The sequence below is a fragment of the Chondrus crispus genome, genomic scaffold (genome assembly GCF_000350225.1).
Source record: "Chondrus crispus Stackhouse genomic scaffold, scaffold_2, whole genome shotgun sequence".
In the NCBI taxonomy this organism is placed as follows: domain Eukaryota; phylum Rhodophyta; class Florideophyceae; order Gigartinales; family Gigartinaceae; genus Chondrus; species Chondrus crispus.
This window is the reverse complement of record NW_005179057.1, coordinates 421,320-443,824: the sequence shown is the minus strand read 5'-3', so window position 1 is coordinate 443,824 and position 22,505 is coordinate 421,320. Positions and strand designations below refer to the sequence as shown.

Sequence of the window (22,505 nt, the reverse complement as noted above, 5' to 3'; positions counted from 1 at the left end):
GAAATATCTGTTCAGTACCAACTGCATCACACGTGGCACCTACAGTGACGTCATCGTCCCACGATCAACCACTAAGATCCCTTCTCGACTCTGGTCGGGGATCTGCCCCACATCCTCCTGTTCAAACCTAATCTAAAACAGATGCAGACATCCTCACGTCCTCCTTACCTTCGATGCGGTTCTTCCGCCCTCCCTCCCGTGCGATCTCGCTCTTCACGCCCTCTACCTCGAGCGCGCAGACACCGGGCGTCTTCGGTCTCGCCGGCCTTCACCGCCCCTCAGACTGGCTCTCTATCGCTTCGCGCTGCGCTGACGACTGCCTCTCCCTCGCCGACCGTATCCGTCGTCACGAGCCCTCGCGCAACCCCGCCGTCCTCCAAACCTTCGACGACCTTTCCGACCGCCTATGCCGCGTCCTCGATGCGGCAGAGCTGTGCCGCAACGTCCACCCCGACCAGGAGTTCGTCCACGCCGCCAACGACGCTTTCGTACAACTTTCGGAAGTCGTCCAGCACTTGAATGCCGATCATGCTTTGTACGAACCGCTCAACGTGCTCTATCATGAAAATGAAGACGCAGGCGGGGGTGATGGGGGGTTTTTGCGGGGAGAGGACGCCGTCATGGTCCGCTCGCTGAAGAGCGACTTCGAGCGTGGCGGCATTCACCTTCCCGGGCCTGACAAGCGCCGTCTCATCGAGCTGCAGTCGCAAGCGAGTGCGCATGGTGCGGATTTTGTGTCGTCGCACGCGGAGCGCCCCCCGCGTCTGGATCTACCGAAGGCGAAGCTGCGGCAGGTGCCGCCGAGTGTGCGGCGACGATTTGAAGAGTCACTCACGCCGGAGCACGTGCGAGTAGGTGTTGACACCGCGACTGGTCAAGCGCTGCTCAAGTGGGTGTCCGACTCGCGCGTGCGCGAAAGAGTGTACCGAGCTATGTACGGGCATTGTGCGGAGGGGAAACTTGCGGCGTTGGATCGGTTGCTTGGGGAGAGGAAGGAGATGGCGGCGATTTTAGGGCATGACAGTTATGCGCATCTCATGTTTGGAGATAGGCTCGCGTCGTCGCCGGGGGAGGTGGAGGCGTTCTTGGCAAGGCTTTCGAGGCTCGTTAGGGAGGGGGGACAACGCGATCGCAACGCCATCGAGATTGAAAAGTTGCGTGTCGAGCCGCACGTCTCAGAGGGGGAGGGTGGCGTGCATGGCTGGGATAGGAGTTTTTATATAGGTAGGTTGAAGTCCCAGGACTTTGACCTTTCTGCGGCGGAGGTGTCAAACTATTTGCCGCTGTCGGCATGTCTGGCTGGGCTTGCAGATGTGGTGCGAACCGTGTTTGGCGTTACGATGACAAAGGTGAAGCCCGAGAGAGGGGAGCTTTGGCATGAAGACGTGGAGAAGGTGCTGCTCGCGGATGAAAATGGGGCGGAGCTGGGGTACATATTTCTCGACTTGTACCCGCGCGAGGGGAAGTATGGGCATGCTGCCCATTTTGCGATCAGGGGTGGGCGACAGCCGGCGTCTCAGAAGGAGTACCAAACTCCGGTCGTTGCGCTGGTGTGTAACTTTGGGAAAGGGGTCTCCTCGCGAGATGATATTCGTTTGACGATTTCTGAGAATGAATGTCTGTGGCATGAGGCAGGGCATTGTATTCATTCTATACTTTCCAGAACTAGGTACCAGCATTTGTCTGGAACACGAGTGCCGACAGATTTTGTAGAGGTCCCGTCTCACTTGTTCGAGAATTTTGTGTGGGACCCTCGGATTATTTCTCGTTTTGCGCGACACCACAGTACGGGTGACCCCATGCCTACACGTCTTGTAAGAGCGTTGTGTGCATCGCGGAAGGGTTTTATGGCCACTGATATTGAAATGCAACTCCTGTTTTCTACGATGGACTTACGCTTCCACGGGAGCGACCCGCCCATGGGTCAGACAACTTCCACATTTGAAGCTCTGCAAAAAGAACTGACCTCTTATCAGCCGGACGGAGGCGTCCCAATTCCAGCGACTTTTCATCATTTCGTTGGATACGGGGCTGGTTACTACTCTTACATCTTTGCGCGTGTGATATCCGCACAGCTATCGTCACATCTTTTCAGCAGCGATCCTCTTTCAAGGGAGGGTGGCCTGAAGATCAGGAATGGAATTCTCGCATACGGAGGAGCCCGTGATCCGGCCTCTCTTTTGCGTAATGTCCTCAAACATGATGTCAGCTGCGTTCCATTTTTAGAGTCAACCGGAATAGATGTCCACAGCCACAGAGGTCTCAGTCTACCGATTTCGAAGCCCAATGTCGGATGAAACCTTACCTCAATTTTTTTCGCTGCAGGTGAGGTGATTCAAACTAATGCGATTCGCCATATCCCCCTCCGCCAGGAGTACTAATCTGCACGATATCCCCACTATCAACATGTACACTATTTTTACCCCCTAACACCTTGCGGGCGCCGTCTGGATGAATCAGCTCGTTGATACCCATTGCTCCGTCACGGCCACCAGCCATTCCCCATGGAGCATAATTTCTACGTTCTGTCAACACGGAGACGGTCATCGGCTTTGTGAATTCAATAGCGCGAATCAGTCCGTCCCCACCCTGATACTTCCCATCTCCACCAGATCCCTTTCGAATCGAAAACTCCCTCAACACGGCCGGGTAGCGCCGCTCTAATATTTCGGGATCTGTGATTCTTGTATTGGTCATGTGACATTGCACACCAGACGTACCGTTCCAGCTCGAGCCTGCACCACAACCGCCACCAATTGTCTCGTAATACCCCATTGTTTCATCCCCGAACGTAAGGTTGTTCATACATCCTTGTGATGCGGCACAAGCCTTGAAAGCCCCCAGAATGACATCTGTAAGTCTTTGAGAGGTCAGCACGTTGCCACCTACGACCGCAGCTGTTGGACTTGGAGAAAGAATCGAGCTTTCTGGAATTTTCATAGTGATGGGATCCAAGCAGCCTTGGTTCAGTGGTATGTCTTGATCGACCATACACCGAAGCGCGTAGATAATAGCAGACGATGTGATTGCTCTTGGTGCGTTTGTGTTGCCGTCTACTTGAGGTCCTGATCCACGGAAGTCAAAAGATGCAGTGCCGTTCTCTTCATCAATCGAAACGGCGAGCTTGATTTCAGTGCCGTCATCCATGTGGTCCATGAATTGGAGTGGCTCTTTCCCTGCAAGCCCATTCTCTCGGCTGATCTCTTTTAACATCAGGTGAACTGCGTGGGCTGCAGCTTCTTGAATATGATGCATGTAAGATACAACTTTTGTTAAGCCTTGCTCATTGATTAACTCTGTCACTAGTGAAATTCCCTTCTTGTTGGCTGCAACTTGTGCTCGAAGGTCTGACAGGACGTCTCTCACACAGCGACAGCCCGCTTCCTCCAAACGCTTCACAATCTCGGATTCTTGGAACAAGCCGTTCCTTACCAGCTTCATCGATTTCACCGCGAGACCTTCTTCTTCAAGCTTCCGGCTGAAAGGGGGCATGGACCCAGGGGTCGCCCCCCCAATATCTGCGTGATGCCCTCGAGAAGCAACGAAAAAGACAATCTGGTCTTCGTAGTACACTGGAGTGATGATAGTGATGTCAGGAAGATGAGTCCCACCCGCACTTGGATGGTTGCTGAGAAGAACTTCGCCCTCCTTCCAAGCAGTGCCCAAGGTTCGAATTTGATAGCGAACCGCGTCTTGCATGGCTCCTAAATGAACAGGGACGTGTGGAGCATTCGCAACTAACCCTCCTGTATCGTCAAACAGTGCACACGAAAAGTCAAGTCTCTCCTTAATGTTTGTTGATATAGACGTTCTTTGCAATGTACGGCCCATTTGTTCAGCAATCCCCATAAAGCGATGGGAGAAGATTGAAAGCTGAATGTGATCAACGCCACCTGCGGTCGTGTTGGCTTGAATTGCACCGCTTCCTGACGTCTTTCGTAGCAGATTTATAACCACATTACCATCGCTTCCCACTCGAGCTGCGCAGCCCGGATCCACCACGATCGTTATCCCGGCATCCGTATCTACGATAAGACAGGGACCACAAAGCACTGCCCGACCTCTAGGTAGTTCTTTGCTGCGCCATACAGGAGTTTCCAACCATCCGCCGTCTTCGGAAAAGAAGCATTTTGTTAGCTGGACAGGTTCTGCTGTTTCAGCCCTCGGTTTGACGTTTTCTTCTTCATCTACTTCAAGGCTAGCTACTGTGACTGCATATTCTGACTTCGATTCCGAGGACTTAGATGCTACAGAAGATCCAATAGCTCGGACCCGGGCGTCGTCGACGACAATTTTTCTGCCAGGAATGTTGAACCCATGTTCTCTTGTATATTCATCCAAGAACAAGCTGTCAAACTCAACCTCTGATACCCTATCACTCATATTCTCTGGACACTGCACCATTATCCCAAAGTCAGTTCCCTCGTAGCGCAGGTTCAGGTACAGTTCGAAACGTATCGACTCTGGTTGTATCTTTCTACCCGTTAACGTGGCACATGCTTCCTCCTTCAACTTATGCAGGAGTGCGAACGCTTCGGCACGGGACGAAAGATTTGCGTACAGGATGTCTGTGGGCTCTTGCACTTCGACAACGCTCTCAGCCAAGGCGATACCATAGGCGGACAATATTCCGGAATACTTGTGCACAAAGACAGTTTTGATGCCGAGTGAGCGAGCAACTGCACATGCATGTTGGCCCCCTGCGCCACCGAAGCAAGCAAGAGTATGATCTCGCACATCATGGCCTTTTGCCTCTGTCAGTTGTCGGATAGGACGACACATAGCCTCGTTCGCTACCTTGATGAAGCCTTCGGCTACTTGCTCCCGGGACAACTCTGGTTCATTCTGCTGCCGAAGATCAGCATTAATGGTTGCCGTGAGTTTGTCAAAAGCCAATTGCGTCGCTTGTACATCCAACGGTTGATCAGCGTTCTTTCCAAATATCTTTGGGAACAAGTCTGGGACGATGCGGCCTAAAATCAAGTTAGCGTCCGTGACGGTCAAGTGCCCACCCTTTCGATAGCAAACTGGACCAGGATGAGCTCCTGCAGATTCTGGACCCACGTAAAACATCCCGCTTCGATAGAACAGTCTTGAACCACCACCAGCGGCTACAGTGTTAATGTCTAGCTGAGGTGCCTGGATGGTGACTCCTGCCGTTTCAGTTTCAAACACATGTTCTAGTCGACCTGCATAGCGCGAGACGTCAGTTGATGTGCCCCCCATGTCAAAGCCGATGACAGGCATCGGAGGTGCGGCGAGACCGACCTCTGGGGTGTTTCTTTCGTACCCGTAGCATGCTTTGGCATAACCCACGACGCCGCCGGCGGGCCCTGACAAAATAGCGACGTAGCCACTGAAAGAATCTATGTTACACAAACCGCCATCGCTTTGCATGAACTGAACATCAACCCCGCCAAGTTGATTCTGAAAACCAGCTTTAAATGTAGCAATGTAACCACGAATTTTTGGTGTGAGGTACGCATCGACGGTGGCTGTGAAACCACGCGGAACAATTTTGACCATTGGAGTTAGCTCGCTTGAAAGAGATATATGAGAAAATCCAAGGTTTGTCGCTATTTCCTTAACGTGTTGTTCGTGGTCCTTAAAGGCGTACGAATGCATTAAAGCGACGGCGAGGGAAGAAATGCCTTGTTCCCTGACCCTTTTTAGATCTTTAGTTAGCTTTTCCACATTGAGTGGTTTGTGTATTTTCAAAGACGGTTGAATACCCTTTCCAAAGTGAGTGTGATTTGCCGAGTGTATCATTCTGACGCGTTCCTCGGCACCGACGGTACATTTGTAGAGGACGGGCATCTTGGTCACTTTAAGATCAAAAATGTTGGGACGGGCTTGATTACCAATGGCGAGCATATCTTGTAGACCCTCTGATGTGACCAGAGCACATGCTTCCCCTTCGCGTTCAAGCAAAGCGTTTGTCGCGACAGTCGTGCCCATGCGAATCCATTGGATGTGAGAGCTGTTGAGGGGTTCATGTCGGGAAATTCTTGCTTTCGTGGCAAGCTGTAGCACTCTTCGGATGGCTTCTGTGGGAGCATCGGGGTAATTAGCAGGGTCGACCGAAAGCAACTTTAGGACATGATGTTCAGAAAGTGTACTGTCCGGTTTGTCTGGATCGGGTCGGTCGATTTCAGCATAAATATCTGTGAAAGTCCCTCCGCGGTCGATGGCAACGCGAACAAGCGGGGTAGGAGATTCTGTAGACATGGATGCTTGGTCTATACTGGCTGACCGAGAGGCACTCAAGAGGGCATTTATACTATACTTTGTTGCTTTTGAGAGACCTCCAAACCAAGTTCAATCCGAGACGTAGAATTTATGTCTGTGCTGAGGACGATGAGGTCAAATCCTCATCATTGCCTCATCATCTCGCACCCGGTTCTGATCAACCTGAACAAGTCTCTAATGATGAATGGCCATTCGCTCCTGAAACTGTAAAAGAGCGTCGAAACCCTGGCTTAAAAAAAACCTCCCTTTTCAGCCTCCTCGGTGGATGTGTAACTCATTTGTATTGGATGCCGATCAAACTTGTTGTCCAATAGAAAATAGCCAAATTGCAAGCAGTGGAAAGACCGAAGCCGAAAGTATACAAGAATCTGATTGGTGAAGTTTAAACAGTGCCGTTACAAGAACATTTGGTAATTTGAAAATCAACAAATCCCCCGTTTTCGGAGCTGTTCCACATCTGCCCGCAGCCACACCCCACAGCCTCAATCGGGCGACTCTCTCCGGTCATTCACGCCGCCCTTCAGCAACCCTCAACTTCCCGCAGAACCTTTTCCTATCCTTCTCGCCTCTTCACAAAGCGCCTCTAATCGCTCCCTCTAACCTCCTATTCCCGCATCATCTCAATGATTTAGCACCACGGAGCTCCGCAGCTCCAGCCACACCCATCACCTCCCCACAACCCATCATGACACCCCCCTCACCCACGAACGGCGACTCCTGGTTTATTGAAGCCAACTGCCCAAAGTTTTTCGACTTTGCAAACGCCCTTCAATCACAATGCTCCCTCGACCGCCAATACAACCCGCCCCTGCACGACTTCGTGTACCAGAGCGATGAAGAGTCTGACGCCTTCTTTCGCAGCGCTGCTGAAACTGCACCCTCCCCGCCTCCGAAACGCCCCCAACAACGGATGCTCAGCCCACGCCATTTTGGCAAGCCCACCGACAGACACAGACCCAAGATTTCCTTCGAGGAGTTCCTGCGTCAACATGAAATGCGACAGCGAATCAAGAACAGACGCAGCGTTCACATCTTGGCACCCGTTTCATCGACAGACAATGTGCTGGCAGAGGAACAACATTCTAGGTCGTCAGCTTCGTTGGAACACTATCTCGATAAGCGCAACCGATACAAAAGCCTCCCTACAAGGAATAACGGTAATAGTGCGCAACAGCAAGCAATGCAAACGCATCTCGATTCCGACAAGGAAAACATGGAGCTCCAAACCCCTACTCTTGATTCAATCGTCACTCCTGTAACCATGCGCCGTACCGCTCGACAGTACACTCCGTCGCGAGTACGCGACCATTCCAACGTCGCAAGGTCGTTGTTTGCGTCCCCGCGAACCCCACTAGCCTCACCTGTCCGCCGCATGTTTCGAAAAGACCTCGCACCTCGTTTTGCTGAGCCCCGTCGTTTATCGCCAGAGGAACAGGCAAAAATTTCCTCAGGCTCTTCCCGAAACGCCGGCTCAGGTCTGAATCGACGAGCTTTCTCCATGAGGCTTCCAGCGCGGACAACACCTCCTACGTCAGGCGAAACGCTCCCTTCCGCAGGAAATCCGGCTTCGCGCGGGAATGGCAAGTCCAGGGCTTTTATCGACCGCCCCGCCGATGGTTCTGGGGGCGGAAGAATAGCTCTTCCGTTACGCAGAGTACGCCCGACCACATCCGCCAGTTCAACTTCTACCATTACCCCACCCCTTGCACAGCAATATTCAACAATAGCTTCAGATGCCAAACCCAATTCAGATTCGCCGGAGAGTCAGCACCCTGAAGGACGTCAGGAGGAGCCCATAGAGAGGAGAGAATCTCTGGTTGCCAAGGCCCGACAACTGAAGAAGTCAGCTTATTTTACTCGTCCATCAGCATCATCTTCTTCAACCCAAGGCGATGCTAAGGCTGATCACATCCAATATCCTGACTTACTTCATAAACTTGAGGAACACAACAGAAGAATGCGGATGAGCGGGAAACACAACAAAGCCAAGCTTGAAGAGCTCCCGAACCCTCAGCGAGACATAACCCCGCCTCTCCATAATCCAGAACGCCGCGGGCAAGGAAAGCCAGCTGACGAGGTGGAGAGCAGCCAGGATTCTGTTGAAGGAGAGGCAAAAGACATGCCACCTGACACCGTACCTAAGAACGAAGCAAGGAATTCGGGGCCGCTCTCTTTGAGTGATTTACTTCAGTCAGAAAACCATCGAATCCTGAATGAAAGGAAACAGAGATTACCAGAAAGAAAGAAGGCAATAAAAGCAAACAAGATGACAGTATTGCAGCGGATCGAAGGACAGAGACAAGCCGCCGCCCTCCAAGGAAAACGAAATTCCGCTCTTGTTGAATTTACGTCATCAGTGCCTGTTCAGAGACCAAGGCAGGGCGGCTACCAAAAGCAGCCGACTAGACCGTCCGGATCAGTCAGATTCAAATCGTCAAAACCAAAGAACTCGAACGTACCGCCACGAAATAACCCCTCACAAAACAGAGCGCAGGGTGTGAAAAAGCGGACGAAAAGCACTGGCACGGCATCCTTGAAAGGAGACGGACACCAAGAACCGAAGCCGTCTCGGGGTGCAAATGTCACCCGCGCAATCACGAACAAAACTTCCAGGACAGACCAAATTAAGGCTGCGGCGAAACAGAAGCTCGAAGAAGATCGCTTGGAGAGTGATCTGCAGTCCATGCTTAATCAGCATAATAGTAGAGTGAAGAACAACAGAAAAGTTAGAACATGATCAACTTCCGGGTCCAATTGCATGGGATGGTCATTGTATATAATTTATAGATTGGGGTTTTCACGTATTCTCATTGCAGCACATAAAGCAACTGAGGAGAGCTGCTCGCAAAGAAGCAATCATATCTCCAAGCATCACATGTAACCTAATGCATGACTACCTTCATTAGAGAATACTAACAGACTGGCCCGCCCAAAAGCCGTCGCCCACTGTGACGTAGAAATACACAGCCTTCCATGAATGAATTTAAGCTGGAACGATGCTGTTGTAATGCTCGCCGAGGCCTAAGTAATGCCGGTGGAAGGAAACGCGCAAGACTGGGCGCGATTCCGTTTGCTTTCCCATTTTCACGATGGGCAAGTTAGCTGCGTAAACATCAATCTCTGTTTGAAGAATTTCAGCTAGTGCGCGAAGTTCAACCTGTCCACCCCAGACAGGTTCGTTGCGCAGATCGTCACAATATTTTTTGAAAAGCTCCTCATCCCCCTGGACCGTTTCTAGAAATGGCATGTAGTCGTCCTTATGCGACATCAGATAGTCGGCCGTGACATTCCTCAGATCCTGCACCGAAGCAGGTACTGGCGATGAAAGGTCAGTAGTCCCCATCTGATGCGCCACAGCGCTATACAAGCAGTGCCCATCAGCCATTATAGGTTGAATTCTCATGCTTTTCGATTTAAGTTGCGCTTGTATCGCGGCTGTTTCAAGATATTTTGGAGACGGCCCCATGCTGGCCTGCTCCGCCTCAACACGGCGCTGTGACTCAGCTTCCTTCTCCGCTTTTTTTCTTCTTCTCCGAGCAGCTTTTGATTCTGTTCTACCCCCCAATCTCTGGGCAACTTCATTGCTTTCGGGTAATTGAGGATTAGCGATGTCCGTAGGCTCTGCTTCTTCCTCTTCGATGCCGCTCTCCAATCTCTCAAGTGCCTGCGCTTCGAGTAGTCTCTTTTCTTCCTCAGCGGCATCTTCAGCTGCTCGGGCACGTCCCGCTCTGTCTTTTTTCGGAATTGAAGACCGTAATCTCTCGCTTTTCTTCTTTAAATGTTTTCGTTCTTCTTCCTGTCGTGCTAGAACTTGTGACTTGGATATTCTGGGCAAAATGACCTCTTCGTCGTCCTGACCGGCAGGCGTATCGGTAGCAATGCTCGCATCATTCCTGGTAACAGAGGTAGAGAGAGATGTTTCACCGTCATGCAGCGTCATTTTTTTTTTTTTTTTTTCTGTTTTCGGGGTTCGCAAGCGAGTGCTTGTTGCTGTCGAGCCTTAAGTTCAAAGAGATGGCGTGTCCGACGTCGGTGAGTCTCCCCCCAAAAAGGCATAGTAGAGAATCACACTCGCGGCAACCCATAGCGCATCCAATAGCGCGAGGAGAACAATACTGTACGGTGCTGTAGAGCTCTACCTGAGCCAATAGATTCGTACCGAGGTGCAATGCAATACTCAGATTTATTAAAAAACACCAATCAGGGTTAATGCGCAACGTGAAATCCCCCTTCCCCCAATCCCCTCCCCGCCTTCCACCGTCTTCACCAGCTCCCGCTAAGACGCCCGCTTGACTAAAGTGGTGTTATGTTTGATTTGCAAGGCCTTGTAATTGAACCTCACATGTCTGCATGCTAACCTCTATCGCACTTTCCACCCTAGCACTAACCAACCAACCAGTCATCATAGGTAATTGTCCATTTGCAGTGGGTCTGCAGAGGGAACGGCAGCGTTATCATCCGCGGCACAAGCCATCTCCACCACCCCCCTCCCCTCGACATAATGTCAACCAACATGCACTCCGCACCACCAACAAGCACCGATGTCGCACAAGGCGACGATGACAGTGCACCGGTGATTTTGCATCCACTAGTCGTCATCAATGTCTCCGACCACTACACGCGCTTCGCCGCCATGCGCATGTTCCCCGAGGCCGCAGCACGCAACGCCGCCGCAGATCCCTCAATCGCCGCACATGCACTTACCGATTCGCGAGGAAATACCAGAGTCATCGGTATTCTGCTTGGCGTGCAGAGCGGAAGAACCGTCGAAATATGTCACTCTTTCGAACTGCAGGCCACCATGTCGCTGGATCATATCACCGTTGTCGACGCCGAGTTTATGCAGAACCGCATCTCGCAGTACAAACAAATTTTTGGGCAATACAATGTCGTGGGGTGGTATTGCACGGGATCTGAAGTCTCGCCAGAAGACATGAGGTTGCATACAGAGGTGTTTTCGGTGCTTAATGAAGCGCCCATCTTGCTCATTATGAACCCTGGCTCCTCCGCAACAGCTGGTGCCGCTTCCAGTAGCAAAGCCCCTGCAAGTTCACATAGGGGCGATGCGAGGCAAGTTTATTCTCAAAACGTCCTCACTGCGTACCAAATGGAATTGCGAGTTGTCAACGACCTTCCAAAAATGATGCTCGCGTCTGTGCCTCATCGATATGCATCAGAGGACTCAGAAAGAATTGCCGTAGATCATGTTATGAGGCATGCCGTACCCGGTGGCGGCGATGGCACGTCGAGCACGGCTCTGCATCTATATACTTTGCGCCGCTCTATCAAGATGTTGAAAAGCAGAATGAACCTCCTAGTGGCATTTTTAGAGGCTACTTTAAATGGCTCTATAGAGGTGGACCACTCTCTGTTACGCCGTGTGGCAGGTGTTTGTGCAAGACTGCCTGCAATGGATTGCAAGGAATTCTCTGATGCATTCGCAGACGAACGGCAAGACTCATTAGTGGTTACCTATCTCGCGGGCGTCACCAAATCACTATGCTCGTTGAACGAGGCAGTTGACATGTTTAATCGATCCTGCGAGAGAGGTGCGGCAACGGGCACTGGCAAACGGCGAGGATGTTTCCCGCGCCCGTAAACGCCTACGAAAACAACACCTGATTCGAAATTTCTTCCCATGTCAGGACATTCGATAATCCTGACCCCTAACTTTTTAAACTGTCAGTCTTTGAATCATGACGCCGAGCAACGCTCGTCGCGAATACGCAGGTTCGGTCTCAACGTTGCGCCAAGTCACATCTTGATACTTTCAACTACGTCCAAGCACCTAGCTATCAAGTGACATCACCCAATCCGAGCCAGTAGGTGATTCGATGGCTTCGCTCTCCCTGTTCTGAACTGGAATTTTTGGTTGCAACGACGGACGGCCTCTTTTCACGATGCCGCAATCGGCTGGTACGGGATACTTGGAAGGATCCAAGTTCATTGTTCTAGCTCTATCTTTCAAGCTCATGGGGGTCCGCGTATACTTCCCCTTCCCGAAATCATCTGAGATCTGTCTCCACATTCCCCAACCGTACCTCGTCAGTCCCTCAACAAGAAGCTCATCCTCGTAAATCTGAAAGCGACCTGTTCTCATCAATCGCCCATTGCCAATTGGTTCTTGGTTCGTCACAAGTTCCTCTTCCGAGCTAGCATCCATGTCGATATCCTGCCTCATCTTTCGCTTTCTTCTAATAATGGGTGCTGAATCTGGAATCGGACTTGCAGCTCGGCCATTGACATCTCCAGAATACTGTAACATGAGCGACGATCTCACTCGACGCCTAGCGTGTTTTGCGTCTCGCACAGAATCTCGCAGTGGGTCGGGTATTCCAGAAGCCCTGGAGCGCGCATTCGCCTCACGCAATTTCCTCACCGTCTCCCCGCCGCGGCCAGTAACTTCTGACCTGCTGATTTCGTCTGAGTCTGAGTCAGTCTCACCCCGTACCCCATTGTCCCCCGATGCATTCCCATGTAGAGCCTCCTTATCCACAACATGAGGAGACTTAGACCCTTCACGGCCGCTTTGGTCTCCTTTTTTCCCTTTACGCCTTGTTCTGGAATGCCTTGAGACGGGAACTTCAAGTGGAGCAGCCTCCCCTTGAGTTTCTCCGTCAAAAAGGTCCGAAGAAATAGATTTCACAGCATCGATGAGTGCTCCATCTTCGCAGTTCTCATCCTCCAGTCGTTTATTCGGCTTGGCATCGTCAGCATTGGGAGCACAATAAGAAGGATCGTTGCCGTCTGAATCTTGGCGTTTTTCGGGTTTGGTGCCCTCTGCATTTGCTACCTCTTCATGATTGCTGTCCCCTTCAATGTCGCCAACATCTGGCACGACATAGGCACCCTGAGGTAAAGTCCTGGGTCTTAAACTTCTCCGAGGTGTGTCTGCTCCCTCATCGGCAGATGAATCATGAGTTTTCTCGTTTTCATTGGAACGCCGCTTCTTTCTGGGCGGGTCCTTCCACCGAATCTCGGCCACTGCCTCGCTATCTGTTTCATTTTGCCTTTCTAGGAGCTCGTCAGATCCTTCCTCTGATTCGTCAGTCCGCATCGGACTGAAAGCGTGCTGACCACCCTTGACTGAGTCATTTTCATTCAAGGTAGACTGCATTTCAACGGCATCTAGCCTAACGCCCTCGTCCTCCGAAAAGAAATCTGGAACCTGCCTTGAACGACTCTTCGAAGCCGCGCCGTTGGGTTGGGAATGGTCGCGGGATTTACGCTTTTCCAGCTGATGCATCTTATGCACCCAAAGCCATGAATTATGCCTTTGCCGAAGGTCAAGAGCCAATTTGTGCAAGCGCGGCCGAAAGTCGGAAACCGAGTAGCGCTTATAAACATTGTTGGCAGCACGGCGGGTGGCTTTCATTCGTTGCATGTGGTGGCTGCCGTCGTCCAGTCGATACAGCGCGGCGGCAACGTCCTTAATGGTATCCGCGGCAATCTGCCTAATGCGAACAGTGAGTTTGGAGGACCATGCCTTATCCCTGGTAAGGTCCATAACGCGTCGATACGTGGCCTTGAGGTTGCGCCTGCGCACTAACGGCAGAAGCTCCAAAGCGGCATGCAAGAAAGCAATGAGCAACATGAGCTGCAGTTTTTCGTCGAGCGTGACATCAAAGCTGATGATGAGCTCGACCATATCCACGACCAACGGAGCTTCCACCGGGTCAAGCTTGGTCGCATGCACATCGAATGCGTCGTTTATCGCTGACACGGCCGTACTTAAAGCGCGCTGCGTGACCTTCACGGAGAGCACGGCCTCCTCGCCGTAGCTGTTGTGCAGCGCCTTCTGCGTCGCCTCGCGAGGCCCCCGGCTCCATAGCGCCTTCGCTAGACTCGGGCGGGAGACCAGGTGACGCAGCACCTCCACGTCAATACGCAGCGCCTCCTTCCCTTTCGGGGCGGGCGGGCGGCGTTGCGCGGCTGGCATGGCGAGATGGCGCGTTCACAAGAAGGTCGGGAATGTAACAGGGATGTGCTTGAGGATGGCCAGGGTGGAAATGGGGCGCACAAATATATCTGCAGTGAAAGAGATGACCGATGCGTTTCGGTTTGGCGCCGTTTCGCTCTGGAACGAGCGGGGTTTCTACCCGCCTTGTACTGCCTCGTACCCGCCCCCTGCGGTTTACAGCGGGTGGGCATTACAGAGATGGAATTCCGGCTGTTGCCCTTGTTTCACGTCTTGTTTCAAGTCTTGTTTGACGTCTTGTTTGACGTCTTGTTTGACTTCTGTACACGTCGAGACGTGTAACACGTGCAGACACGTGTGTGGTATCTGTTTCAATCGAACAGCGCTCGCTCATCTTCGTCAACGGCCAAGTCATCTCATCGCATTTTGAATTTCGGAGCACAGTCATGGCGTGCTCAGTTTTTTACGCCTAAACTATTACTAGAGTATAGGCAAGTCATCTCATCTCAGTCATCTCATCTCAGTCATCTCATCTCATTCATCTCATTGCACTTTAAACTTTGGAGCACAGTCTTGACGTGCTCAGTTTTTTACGCCCAAAATATTACGTTCTTGTTAAAAAAAATATCTCATACAGTAGCATAAAAGAAGCGCGTCCCGCTGCCCCGCGGAACAGCAGCTTCAAAGTGGTGAAGCACTATCGTTCGATACTGGAGAGAGCTTCGTTCTGCCCGATGAAAGAAACAAACCATCTTTGTAGGATTTTCCTATCATCTTCTACTTTACATTTGGAAAGCATCTCGACGCCGTCACGCATAAAGCAGTAACTGCAGTAGAACCAGCTACCAGATTAGAGTATGTTAAAGAGTCGACTCTCAACAGAATGGGTATTCCTTCAGGCCTTGCCGAGGTCGTATCCTTGAATACGTATAGTTCCACCCGCTTGACAGAAACGCAAACTTGCAGAAAAGCGTTCACCAGAGGAAAAACACGATCTTTACTCACAAGAATACAAATTAACAAAGTATTATCATCTCAACTGGCGAACGCCTTTCTGGAACCACAACACGTTGTCAAGCTAAGGACAAAACATACCTTATGTTGTCAATTGCTACGATAACAATATCAGCTTGCACAGATCTGAAGATAGAATGACAGACGTCAGCAAAGACGGCCATCCCAAGAAATCTAAGCAAAGAAACTGAATCACATCAGAAGGGAATGATTTCTGGTCTTGAAGAGTCACCCATATTGCCACATACATACGGGCGGCCCCCAGTTTTGCAGAATGCAAGGGAAAGAGTCCTGAGTCCAAGACTATCTGCAGTATTTTAGTCAATGATACGATGAAGTAGACAAAAGTTGCCATACACAAGAATATGACGCAGTTGGACGAAAGCGTCGTGGGCTTTATTATATACCAAGGAAGAAAGCTCTGGTTTGTCACCTAGTGACAATTACCGAACGGCTTCAGGACAAACTGGTCACTTCAGCGACATTTCCAGTGCAGACGTTGTCGACGTTCCGGCGACTTTCTTCATAGTTCAGTCGGTAGACAATCCCACCATAGGAGCTTAATCTACCGGCCTTTTCATCATTTTCGCTACCTCTTTAGTTAATATGGCATGCCATCCGCCTCTCACGCTCTTTGTTCAATCCCTGTGCTCAACCCCTGTGCTAACTGCACTTAAGCCTTCGTTGTGGGGTGTCATGTATCTGTTGCAGATCTTCCTATTGTCATGCATGCACAAGATTCTTCTACTGAGAACCTTTCGCGGTTACATATCGCAGAACAAACGAGTTAGCTGCTTGATATTAGCCAACAAGCAACTACGTCAGCAAGCACCAGCCCCGACCTACGCTCATTTCGACTCTTATCTCCAGCTAATCTACACGTCTTGATCACCCAATATCCTTTTTATTCCTATGCGGAACAGAAACCGGCTCGGGCAGCGGGGGCGGAGTGCCCTTCTTCCTCTTCGCGGCGGCTAGCCAAGGATATTCGAGCCTTGTGGCAAGCGGCTTCAAACCCTGCAGGATCATTTCTGCCACCCCGCTGCTGTCCCCGTCCTCCCCCCGCTCCGCGACGCCGACCGCGAGCACGCGCCGCGTCCCGAGGACGAGGCCCATATCCGTGCCATCGCCGGGCATGACGACCAGTTGCGCGCCAGCCAGAAAGCACAGCACGGGGACGTGCTGCACCAGCAGGGCCGGCGTGACGTCCCTGGCCAGGAGCACGAGCGCGACGCTGCCGCGCTCCAGCGCGCGCGTGACTTCGTTGATGCCGACCAGCAGCCGCGCCGGCTTCTTGCACAGCTTGTGCGGGGGAGGTGCGGCTTCCGCCGGCACTGCTTGCGGCGGCAGAGAGGCTCGTGACGGGCGCGGCTCGCGCTGCGCAAACGGAACGGGCACGGCAGACAGCAGGACGCGCAGAACGGCGTCGCGCGTGCCCAGCGTGGCTGCCGGCATTACGGGCGCGAAGGGCGAGGCCAGAACTTGCTTGGACCGCCATACCTTCTTTTTTTGCTTGCCTTGGGTTAGGTTTTTGGCTTTCTTCTTCGACGACATGACGGTGGTGTGAAATGGTGGAGCACGAGGAGCACGCGGAGGACGATGGCCGTCAGCCGGCCTCCGGCGACCAGTTGTCCGGAATAGAGGAGAGGCGAAGCGGAAAGGATCAAACTATGATTTGGGAATGCGCCGTGACACTTGCATTTACTTGATTGGTTTGATAAATTCCTGCAGAGCTGTTCTGGATGACCACCGCCGGAGATTGCACAGTGTTGACCGTGTCCGCCTCGCTCCATCTCCCTCAGGCACCTCGCCCCGAAGCCGCGGACATTCGAACCTACCTGAGCCTTCTCATCCTATCCTAGGCTAATTTCGCTTTCGAAGCCAAGGACACGCGAACATGTCGACTCCAGCCTTTTCCGTGGCCGCGTCCGTCGCGCCGCGCTCCTCGTTCACGCCGAATCGCGCGCTGTGTTCGCGCCCGCGCCGCCAGCTCGCGGCGCGCCCTGCGCGTCGGGCGGCCGTGTCCATGGTTTCGGAGGTGAACATCGACAAGAAGAGGGAGAAGGTCGCCTTGGTCAAAGAGAGCCTGGAGAACTGCCAGATGCTCTTCGCGACGAATTTGAGCGGCCTGTCAGTGGCGCAGGTGTACGATCTCCGGCAACGCGTCCCCAAAACCACCAAGTGCATGACGGTGAAGAACACCCTCATGAGGCGTGCCATCGAGGATTCTGAATGGGCCTCCGCCCATGAATTTACGGTCGGCTCCAGCCTGTGGTTCTTTGTGCAGGACGACTTTAAGGGCTCTGTCGAAGCGTTCGAGAAGTTTGCAAAGGATCTCAAGAGAGACCCGATTATTGGCGGGGTCTACGATGGACAAAAGTGCGACGGAGAAGGTATCAAGGCCATTGCAGCGCTTCCGTCTAAGCAGGAGCTTATTCAGAAGATCGCCGTTGGTATCAGGATGGTTCCCACCAAGGTCGCACGCTCTGTCAAGGCCGTGCCTACCAAAGTTGCTGTCGCTATCAAGTTGGCTGTGGCGGATGAAAGCAAAGGGGATGAATCTGCAGCTGAGTAAACTTTAATTTTTTCTACGGCGGGGAATGCGCGATGGTAATGCCTCTGCTTTTTGCGTCTCGTCTTAACTTTTTCAAAAGCAATGTCCTACGGTAAAACCATCTTGTGTGCCCTATGTTCAACTTGCTGGCCTCATTCCATTCCCTTGGTAACTGAGTTAGCACACTGGCGACTCTTCAGGACACGATCGCTTAGAAGCTCTCATACTGCACCACGCACGATCGATCATCGACTGCTATTAGGAAAGAAGCATCCTCTGAAAATGCGCATTGTCTTACAAAATGGGACGAGTACCGATACTTGTCCTTTGGACAAACCTCGCAGAGAGGTTTAGATGGGATTGTTTTTAGATCGAAAACCGATACCATTCCCTGCATTGCACATGCGTGAAGAGTGAAAGGCGACTCAAAGAGTTAGATATTCCGCGGGGTGAGCGTAAGTATTGAAACCAGAAATGCGTCTGTCGACTTACCTTGTCATTTCCACAAGCCATGAGCCGACGCGAGCGATCCATCGCGAAGCGGATAAACCATACATGACAAACGCTGAGCACGTACTCCTCCAGCAGCGTGTAGTTGGAAGCCGGCGAGGAGAGAGACTCGCGATCGGCCGTCGGCTCCCACAGGAAGATGCGGTTATGCACGGATTTGCTCAGCAGCAGATCCCCGACCCACATAACGCAATCCACATAATGCTTGTGCACCTTCCTCGTGACAAAGTACGGAAACTGACATATTGGCACCTTGGTCTTCTTCCGCGTCCCCGTCTTGTCGCGGTACACATACGTGTCCTCCACGCCCAGATCCGCGGCCTCATGCGACTCCTTGATGGCGCGAATGACCTTGGCCTCATCGGCGTCCCATATTCTGACGCTGTTATCAATGCCGCAGCTAGCAAAGCGCTTCCCATCCCTGTCGAAGTCGACGTGCACGACCTCGCCTCGATGCCCCTTGAGCCCTGCAAAGACGGCCACCGTCGACCCCGTGCGCAAGTTCCACAGCCTCAACGACTCGTCCTTGGACGCCGTGATGAGGAGCGCCGGGTCGCGTGGGTGCACCTTGAGGTCGTTGATGGCCTCGCCGTGGCCCGCGAGCGACGTCTTCATGCTTGCCTTCTGCACGTTGAGGATTCGTACAACGCCCTTCTTCCCCGCCGCGCACGCCCACCACTCATGGTTGCCGTCCGCATTGTAGGTCCACGCGACGCAGTAAAACTCCTCCTTGGGGTCCTCGTCTTCGTACAGTTGCAGGAGGAGCGGCTTGAGCTTCTTCCTGGCCTCATACACCCTGACGCAGTTTGCGTTGCATGTGACGAAGAGATTGCGCCAGGTCCCCTCGGCGTTCGGCTTCTTCGTGGTGACGATGGAAATGTCGTCGTCGTCAATGTCCATTTCCTGGACGCCGTTGGCGGGTTGAGGTTTGTCCGCATCGTTCTCCAGGTCCTTGGCGATGGGGCACAGTGGCCCGCGACCCTCCCACACGCTCCCGCCGCCCTGCAGATGGTACTTGGAGGGTTTCAAACAGAACTGGACGCCGAATGTGGCGTGCTCGCTTCCCGGGTTCTCGACAACATGCGAGGCATAGCGGTAGCCTTTGGGGCTTTCGCCGGCACGTTGCGACGCGTTGCTTTTCTCCTGCGGCATGGAGGGAGGGGGGTACAGCGGCGCGGGGACGGGTCAGGGAAGGGAGCTTCGAAAAGCGTGGAGTTTTGCCAGTGTGCGGTACGTATGATGCTGGTGGGGTGGTGATGTAGAGGTTGGCAAGGGAGTATGGTGTTGAGCAGGGCGGTTGCTCACCGGATCAAAGGGGTGCGGGGGCGGGAAAGAGGAAGGGGCCGTTCCACGTGTTGTGATTGCGAAGAAAATGAAAACAAAATACGCTGCAGTAATGACAAAGCGCACTACAGTACTGTACCCAAGGGTACTGTACAACATTGCGCCAAAAGCTGTGGCCGAATCTTTTGTGGTCTGCAGTTTTGTGCTCGACGTTTTCGGAGAGCTTGCGGTGGGCGAGAAGAGCAAGGATACTAAATACTCTTAAGCAACGAAGGAATCATCTCTCCGCAGTTGACCAGTTACGGTGATTCAGTGAGGCACGTCTCAAGCCACAACAACATGTTTTTCATGTCGTTCAGTGCGGAGCATGCTTCGGTCCACAACAACATGTTCTTCTTGTCGTTCAGTGAGGAGCATGTTTCGGTCTCGGCTAGCCTGTCGGCACCGGTGTGACTGGTGCTGCCTGCGCGCCGTTTACTTGAGCGATTTGCTGCTTTGCAAGCCATGCGTCCTCGGGCAACCCGAGCGCGGCCATGATGCTCTTATTCTCCTTCTGCAGCACGACTTGGCCCTGCTCAACTGTGCCCCTGCCCTTCGGATCATGCATGGCGGCGCGCCGCTCAAAGTCGTTGATCGGCGAGAGGAACGGCTTGACTCCGCTGGCCTGCATCTTCTGCACAGTGGCGTGCATCTCCTCTTCCGAAACCGGAGTCTGCCTGCCCCTCTGCTCGGCCTCGGTGCGCAGGATGGTGAGCCACTCGGGGTCGAGCTCGATGGCAGACTCTGCCTCTGCCTCCGCCTCCCCGTCCGCACGCTGCCGTTTCTCGAAGCGGACGCCACGGCCCGGCGGGGGCGGGCCTTCCTCGACGGGGATGTCCAGGATCTGAATAAAGTCGCGTTTCGGGAGGGCCTTGTCCAGCGCGAGGAAGCGCGTGGTTTTCCCGCTGTCGTGGTGGACGAGGGCGGGAAACTTGACGTGGATGTGGGCGGCGAACCAGAAGCTCGGGGCGAGGGCGTCGAGGACTTTTCTCGACGCGGGGTTGCCAAACGAGCCGTCCGCGATCTCGCCCTTGAGGAACGGCTTTGCTCGCAGCAGCGCGGCAAGGTCGCCAAAGTCGGTAATACCGCGCGGCCAGTCGTGGCTCAGGAAGACATCGACCGGGGCGCGCAGGCGTAGCAAGCGGTCGACATCCTCCCGGCGCGCGTGGTACACGCTCTTGATCTGGCTGCGCGGGTACGGCGGGCTTTCGAAGCGGTGCTTGTGAAAGTTATGCTCGGTGTAAACGCCGCTGACGCCGGCGATGCGCAGGCCGCGGAAGTTGACGACGCCGGCGTTGCCCAGGAAGTAGATGTTCGGGGCGACGAGGCCGCCGAGCGGGATCTCCTGCAGGTGGGTGGAGGCCTCGTGGTTGCCGCCGACGAAGAGGGTGGGGAGCGGGGCGCGGGCGTCGCCCGCGTAGTAGCGCCAGAACGAGCGCATGTCGCGGAAGCGCGGCGGGCACGCCATGCTGGCGAGGTCGGCGGCGTTGCGCACGGCCTGGAAGTCGCCGGCGCACAGCAGGACGTCGGCGCGCACGCCGCGCGCGGCCTCGGCCTCGGCCAGCGCGGCGTAGATGGCGTCCAGCTCGCCGTGCGCGCAGCCCACGACCGCGACTTTCATCAAGCGCGGACGCGGCAGACGGCACGTCGCGCCGCGGAACGGAAGGCGGGAGACGCGGGAAGGGAGAGACGGGAGCGAGGACGGCGCGAGGAAGGCGGCGCGCAACAACATGTGGGCGCGCGGAGGGAGGGAGGCGGCTGGTGCGCGCGGTCGGGAGCCCGGGATGAGACCCGGATCCAACGTGGTGTCTCGGAAGGCGAATTGGGGGAGTTGCTGTATAGTACCGAAGGTACACTGTACTGTACAGAAAAGAGGCGAGCTCTAAAACGGGATCAAAGAATGCACGTGTGCGTCGTGTGGGTCGTGTGCCCGTGTGCCACGTGCGAGAACCGAAGGCGAGCGCGGCCGGCTCGAGCCGAAGAGATTCATCAAAGACAGCAAACAGACTGCCCCACTGGGGCAGGTGCGCCTGCGTCTATGAGGGAACCGTGTATGAGGTAAACGATTCGATAAGTTTAGGTTTAGGCATTGCTATGGCAAGTCCTCGCAGATATTAGGAATACTCTGGTCCGATATGCACCTATTCGACCCAGACTCACAGCGATATGGACAAGTCAACAAGTCAGGAGACTTGATCGACTTGCTCTCGACAATCCCCTGCAGTATTGCACGATCTGTAGCAACAGCAACCCTCAGAAGATGCTAACAAGGGTTATTCTTCTGCAAAGGACCAAGTTTCTACGTCGTCAAGAGAGCGCCTTATCCTGTTCATCTGCAGGGCGCGCACCCTGCACGGCATGCGCAGCACCCAGGGGCGCAGCACCGCGCCCTCGCTCAGGGCCGTTCCTAACGAAGAGCAGCACCCAGGGGCGCAGCACCGCGCCCTCGCTCAGGGAGGGGGGATTAGGGGATCAGCAGGGGCCGGGCACCCGCACGCGCCTGCGCGTCGCGACGCACGAGCGATGCTCTATCTCAGGGCCGTTCCTATCCTACCTAACGAAGAGTTGAGGTGCCACCACCCGAGCACCCGGACATTTGGCATGAATGGATTGGTTGAACGGGAGTAAAAGCATTTCCAATAATTTTTTCAACCAATACATTCATGTCTCACGCGATGCGTCCCGTCCTGAGGTCCTGAGCGACGGCCCTCCGCCGCGCTGCAAATCAATTGGCCTACACAGCGACACGTGTCCGCGTGTTCGTCGGCGGATGCGCGCCCGTCTCGCACGGTCCGCACATCCACATCGTCCGCACCGCCCTCCCCCGCCCTCTCTCCACGTCATCGCCATCGCCATCGCCATCGCCCATCCCCTCGCCCCGCCTTACAACGCCCTTGCACAAATCCCCGCATCGCCGCACGCCGCCCCACCCAAGAG

General features: G+C 53.7%; 10 protein-coding genes; 4 read left to right on the top strand and 6 right to left on the bottom strand.

The window, feature by feature from the left end:
- The first annotated feature begins 173 nt into the window (after positions 1–173).
- On the top strand, positions 174–2,297 carry CHC_T00003664001 (hypothetical protein). Its single transcript, XM_005714511.1, has one exon. It carries the CDS (start codon positions 174–176, stop codon positions 2,295–2,297), a length of 2,124 nt encoding a protein of 707 aa, XP_005714568.1.
- Positions 2,298–2,340: 43 nt separating this feature from the next.
- Positions 2,341–6,228, bottom strand: CHC_T00008487001 (5-oxo-L-prolinase). The gene has a single exon (XM_005714510.1). It carries the CDS (start codon positions 6,226–6,228, stop codon positions 2,341–2,343), a length of 3,888 nt encoding a protein of 1,295 aa, XP_005714567.1.
- Positions 6,229–7,159: 931 nt separating this feature from the next.
- Positions 7,160–8,986, top strand: CHC_T00003663001 (hypothetical protein). The gene has a single exon (XM_005714509.1). It carries the CDS (start codon positions 7,160–7,162, stop codon positions 8,984–8,986), a length of 1,827 nt encoding a protein of 608 aa, XP_005714566.1.
- Positions 8,987–9,016: 30 nt separating this feature from the next.
- CHC_T00003662001 (hypothetical protein) lies at positions 9,017–10,189 on the bottom strand. XM_005714508.1 is given in 2 exon segments: positions 9,017–9,232; positions 9,233–10,189. The coding sequence occupies 1 exon segment, from the start codon at positions 10,187–10,189 to the stop codon at positions 9,233–9,235; it is 957 nt and encodes a 318-aa protein (XP_005714565.1). The 3' UTR covers positions 9,017–9,232.
- A 1,848-nt stretch (positions 10,190–12,037) lies between these two features.
- CHC_T00003661001 (hypothetical protein) lies at positions 12,038–14,188 on the bottom strand. Its single transcript, XM_005714507.1, has one exon. The coding sequence runs from the start codon at positions 14,186–14,188 to the stop codon at positions 12,038–12,040; it is 2,151 nt and encodes a 716-aa protein (XP_005714564.1).
- Positions 14,189–14,194: 6 nt separating this feature from the next.
- CHC_T00003660001 (hypothetical protein) lies at positions 14,195–14,509 on the top strand. The gene has a single exon (XM_005714506.1). It carries the CDS (start codon positions 14,195–14,197, stop codon positions 14,507–14,509), a length of 315 nt encoding a protein of 104 aa, XP_005714563.1.
- Positions 14,510–15,535: 1,026 nt separating this feature from the next.
- Positions 15,536–16,735, bottom strand: CHC_T00003659001 (hypothetical protein). XM_005714505.1 is given in 2 exon segments: positions 15,536–16,069; positions 16,070–16,735. The coding sequence occupies 1 exon segment, from the start codon at positions 16,733–16,735 to the stop codon at positions 16,070–16,072; it is 666 nt and encodes a 221-aa protein (XP_005714562.1). The 3' UTR covers positions 15,536–16,069.
- Positions 16,736–17,078: 343 nt separating this feature from the next.
- CHC_T00003658001 (hypothetical protein) lies at positions 17,079–17,756 on the top strand. The gene has a single exon (XM_005714504.1). The coding sequence runs from the start codon at positions 17,079–17,081 to the stop codon at positions 17,754–17,756; it is 678 nt and encodes a 225-aa protein (XP_005714561.1).
- Positions 17,757–17,946: 190 nt separating this feature from the next.
- On the bottom strand, positions 17,947–19,425 carry CHC_T00003657001 (hypothetical protein). XM_005714503.1 is given in 3 exon segments: positions 17,947–18,126; positions 18,228–19,397; positions 19,398–19,425. The coding sequence occupies 2 exon segments, from the start codon at positions 19,395–19,397 to the stop codon at positions 17,947–17,949; spliced, it is 1,350 nt and encodes a 449-aa protein (XP_005714560.1). The 5' UTR covers positions 19,398–19,425.
- A 5-nt stretch (positions 19,426–19,430) lies between these two features.
- CHC_T00010026001 (DBR1 Domain containing gene) lies at positions 19,431–21,189 on the bottom strand. The gene is made up of 3 exons (XM_005714502.1): positions 20,398–21,189; positions 19,975–20,343; positions 19,431–19,787 (listed from the first exon to the last, which is right to left on the bottom strand). Exons 1-3 carry the CDS (start codon positions 21,187–21,189, stop codon positions 19,431–19,433), a joined length of 1,518 nt encoding a protein of 505 aa, XP_005714559.1.
- Between the last annotated feature and the right edge of the window lie 1,316 nt (positions 21,190–22,505).

Excerpts from the sequence above, each read along its gene's own strand:
- CHC_T00003664001 (XM_005714511.1), top strand. The coding sequence starts at position 174 with ATGCGGTTCTTCCGCCCTCCCTCCCGTGCGATCTCGCTCTTCACGCCC.
- CHC_T00008487001 (XM_005714510.1), bottom strand. The coding sequence starts at position 6,228 with ATGTCTACAGAATCTCCTACCCCGCTTGTTCGCGTTGCCATCGACCGC.
- CHC_T00003663001 (XM_005714509.1), top strand. The coding sequence starts at position 7,160 with ATGCTCAGCCCACGCCATTTTGGCAAGCCCACCGACAGACACAGACCC.
- CHC_T00003662001 (XM_005714508.1), bottom strand. The coding sequence starts at position 10,189 with ATGACGCTGCATGACGGTGAAACATCTCTCTCTACCTCTGTTACCAGG.
- CHC_T00003661001 (XM_005714507.1), bottom strand. The coding sequence starts at position 14,188 with ATGCCAGCCGCGCAACGCCGCCCGCCCGCCCCGAAAGGGAAGGAGGCG.
- CHC_T00003660001 (XM_005714506.1), top strand. The coding sequence starts at position 14,195 with ATGGCGCGTTCACAAGAAGGTCGGGAATGTAACAGGGATGTGCTTGAG.
- CHC_T00003659001 (XM_005714505.1), bottom strand. The coding sequence starts at position 16,735 with ATGTCGTCGAAGAAGAAAGCCAAAAACCTAACCCAAGGCAAGCAAAAA.
- CHC_T00003658001 (XM_005714504.1), top strand. The coding sequence starts at position 17,079 with ATGTCGACTCCAGCCTTTTCCGTGGCCGCGTCCGTCGCGCCGCGCTCC.
- CHC_T00003657001 (XM_005714503.1), bottom strand. The coding sequence starts at position 19,397 with ATGCCGCAGGAGAAAAGCAACGCGTCGCAACGTGCCGGCGAAAGCCCC. Across the intron at positions 18,127-18,227 it reads TGGCTTGTGGAAATGACAAG|GGAATGGTATCGGTTTTCGA; the intron begins GTAAGTCGACAG and ends TGTGCAATGCAG.
- CHC_T00010026001 (XM_005714502.1), bottom strand. The coding sequence starts at position 21,189 with ATGAAAGTCGCGGTCGTGGGCTGCGCGCACGGCGAGCTGGACGCCATC. Across the intron at positions 20,344-20,397 it reads TTCAGATCCTGGACATCCCC|CGTGCGGACGGGGAGGCGGA; the intron begins GTCGAGGAAGGC and ends GAGAAACGGCAG. Across the intron at positions 19,788-19,974 it reads AGGCAGCACCAGTCACACCG|TATTTAGTATCCTTGCTCTT; the intron begins GTGCCGACAGGC and ends GTTGCTTAAGAG.